The sequence below is a fragment of the Temnothorax curvispinosus genome, unplaced genomic scaffold (assembly GCF_003070985.1).
Source record: "Temnothorax curvispinosus isolate PA1 unplaced genomic scaffold, ASM307098v1 QBEX01011805.1, whole genome shotgun sequence".
NCBI lineage: Eukaryota > Metazoa > Arthropoda > Insecta > Hymenoptera > Formicidae > Temnothorax > Temnothorax curvispinosus.
In genome coordinates this window covers 1-1,867 of record NW_020221585.1, presented here as the reverse complement: position 1 = coordinate 1,867, position 1,867 = coordinate 1, and the positions used below count along the sequence as shown (strand labels likewise).

Here is a 1,867-nt window from a genome sequence, read left to right as displayed (position 1 = left end):
ACGCATGTTTCGCTCTCTTTAACATCGCGGTTGCATATTGCTCATTGTGATATGTGCATTGATAAGATACGTTTGATGGAAGTGCCATGCCATTTGTATTATTGCGCGGCGCCAATATATCCGAACTATAAAATTGCAACCGGTAAAGTACAAAACATACTGAATGTCAATACTTACCTACTATAAATCTCGAAAACAACCTTGGATCATAAATTAAAGCACTTATTTTCTTACATTCTACTTGAGTACGTTTACTTATTATACTCTAAGAAATTGTTTATGCTTTCAATGAATCAATTTTTGCTACTGTCAATAACATATTTTTCTCGCATGCATATTAACGGAGACGCTAATTCAAAATATGTTCAACGGTGACTATAAGATAATTGAAAAAAATATAAAGTTTAGTTTCGCGAGCCATCCTGGTCAGATTACTTTTTTAATAAGGACAATAACAGATTAGAGGGGAAGTTTCAGATGAAACGATTATTTACATACGCCAAAAAAGTTGCACATCCTAGATGCATTTCAGCACTTTCTATTTAGAAGCGCTCATCACGCTCAAATAATAAATAATTGATATATTATATTTTAATTATGAGGATTTTGATTTAATTGAGTTTCACGTTGTCAGTATTCCGCTGTCTTTTGCAATTTAAAATAATAACATTTAAAAATCATAGATGATACACTATGCCGATAGTAAATAAGTCTGACAATATTTACATATTTCAATTCACTATAGTATTTCAATTTCTATAAACTATAAAAACAAAGTTAATGTGCTATTTGTTCACATTTATATAGTTACAGCAACAATTTTTGTCTCTCAATGTTAAAATACTATTATTTCCCATTAAATTTAGTCAACAATTATTTATTAGTCCTCTTAACCACTTACTTTAGTTGCACTAATTATTAAACAGTTCGTGGAATTATAAATATATAGTCCATGTTATTCCTCCAATAAAGTTTGTGCAAAAATTATATATTTGTTCTCTTAACCATTAATTTAGTTGCATAACTATAAAATAGTTCATTTAACTATATAAAATAATTCTATGAATACGACTTGCATAGTTGTCACCTTAAAGTTGCCATAACAAAGATTTTTTTCTCTGAGTGCGAAATTGCAATACGTTTATACAACTGCAGTCGTTGGATCAAAAATGTTCGCTATTGCATCGAACACATAACGGTAAAATAAGATATCGATGCCTTCGTTAACTAGAATGAAATGTACATATCTGTATCATGTGTCTGCTATCATATTTATACATGTACATATATATACCATATATACTCTGCATTTCATATATAGTACCTACACATGCATGTACACACACTTATTCATAACATATACATATATGTAACGTGCTACACGTAACATAGACCATATAATAATCTCTTACCGCTGCAAATAATTCTAAGGACAACACGAACATTATGCCAAAATTAAGACTGACAGTCTTGTTACCCCTTTGCAAGAGAAATAATATTAGCTTCTGTACGTGTAATGGTGTTACATACCACCGAACATTGTATCTACAAAATAAAGATCAGAAAAACAAATTGATAATTGGAGATACAATAATAATCTTTATACAGAGTTATATGAATTAATCTCCTAATCTCAATTATACTAGAGTTCGTCAAAATATTACTGACATATATTTATAAGCATAGATAGTGTCTCTTACGCAGTGGAAAATATGTGGTCATTATGATCCATAAATTCTTGTCCAGCATAGTTAAATAAAAACACATATACAAACATATCAACTACGATTAGAAAGTGAAATACAAGATAATGAATATCGTGCGAAATAGCTTCAGAAACCTAAAATATAACGTCAGAATTAATATT

General features: G+C 29.6%; 1 protein-coding gene across 1 annotated transcript; it reads right to left on the bottom strand.

The window, feature by feature from the left end:
• Positions 1-1,079: 1,079 nt before the first annotated feature.
• LOC112461804 (odorant receptor coreceptor-like) lies at positions 1,080-1,834 on the bottom strand. Its single transcript, XM_025027184.1, has 3 exons — positions 1,701-1,834; positions 1,413-1,545; positions 1,080-1,227 (listed from the first exon to the last, which is right to left on the bottom strand). The coding sequence occupies exons 1-3, from the start codon at positions 1,775-1,777 to the stop codon at positions 1,177-1,179; spliced, it is 261 nt and encodes an 86-aa protein (XP_024882952.1). The 5' UTR covers positions 1,778-1,834; the 3' UTR covers positions 1,080-1,176.
• Positions 1,835-1,867: the final 33 nt, after the last annotated feature.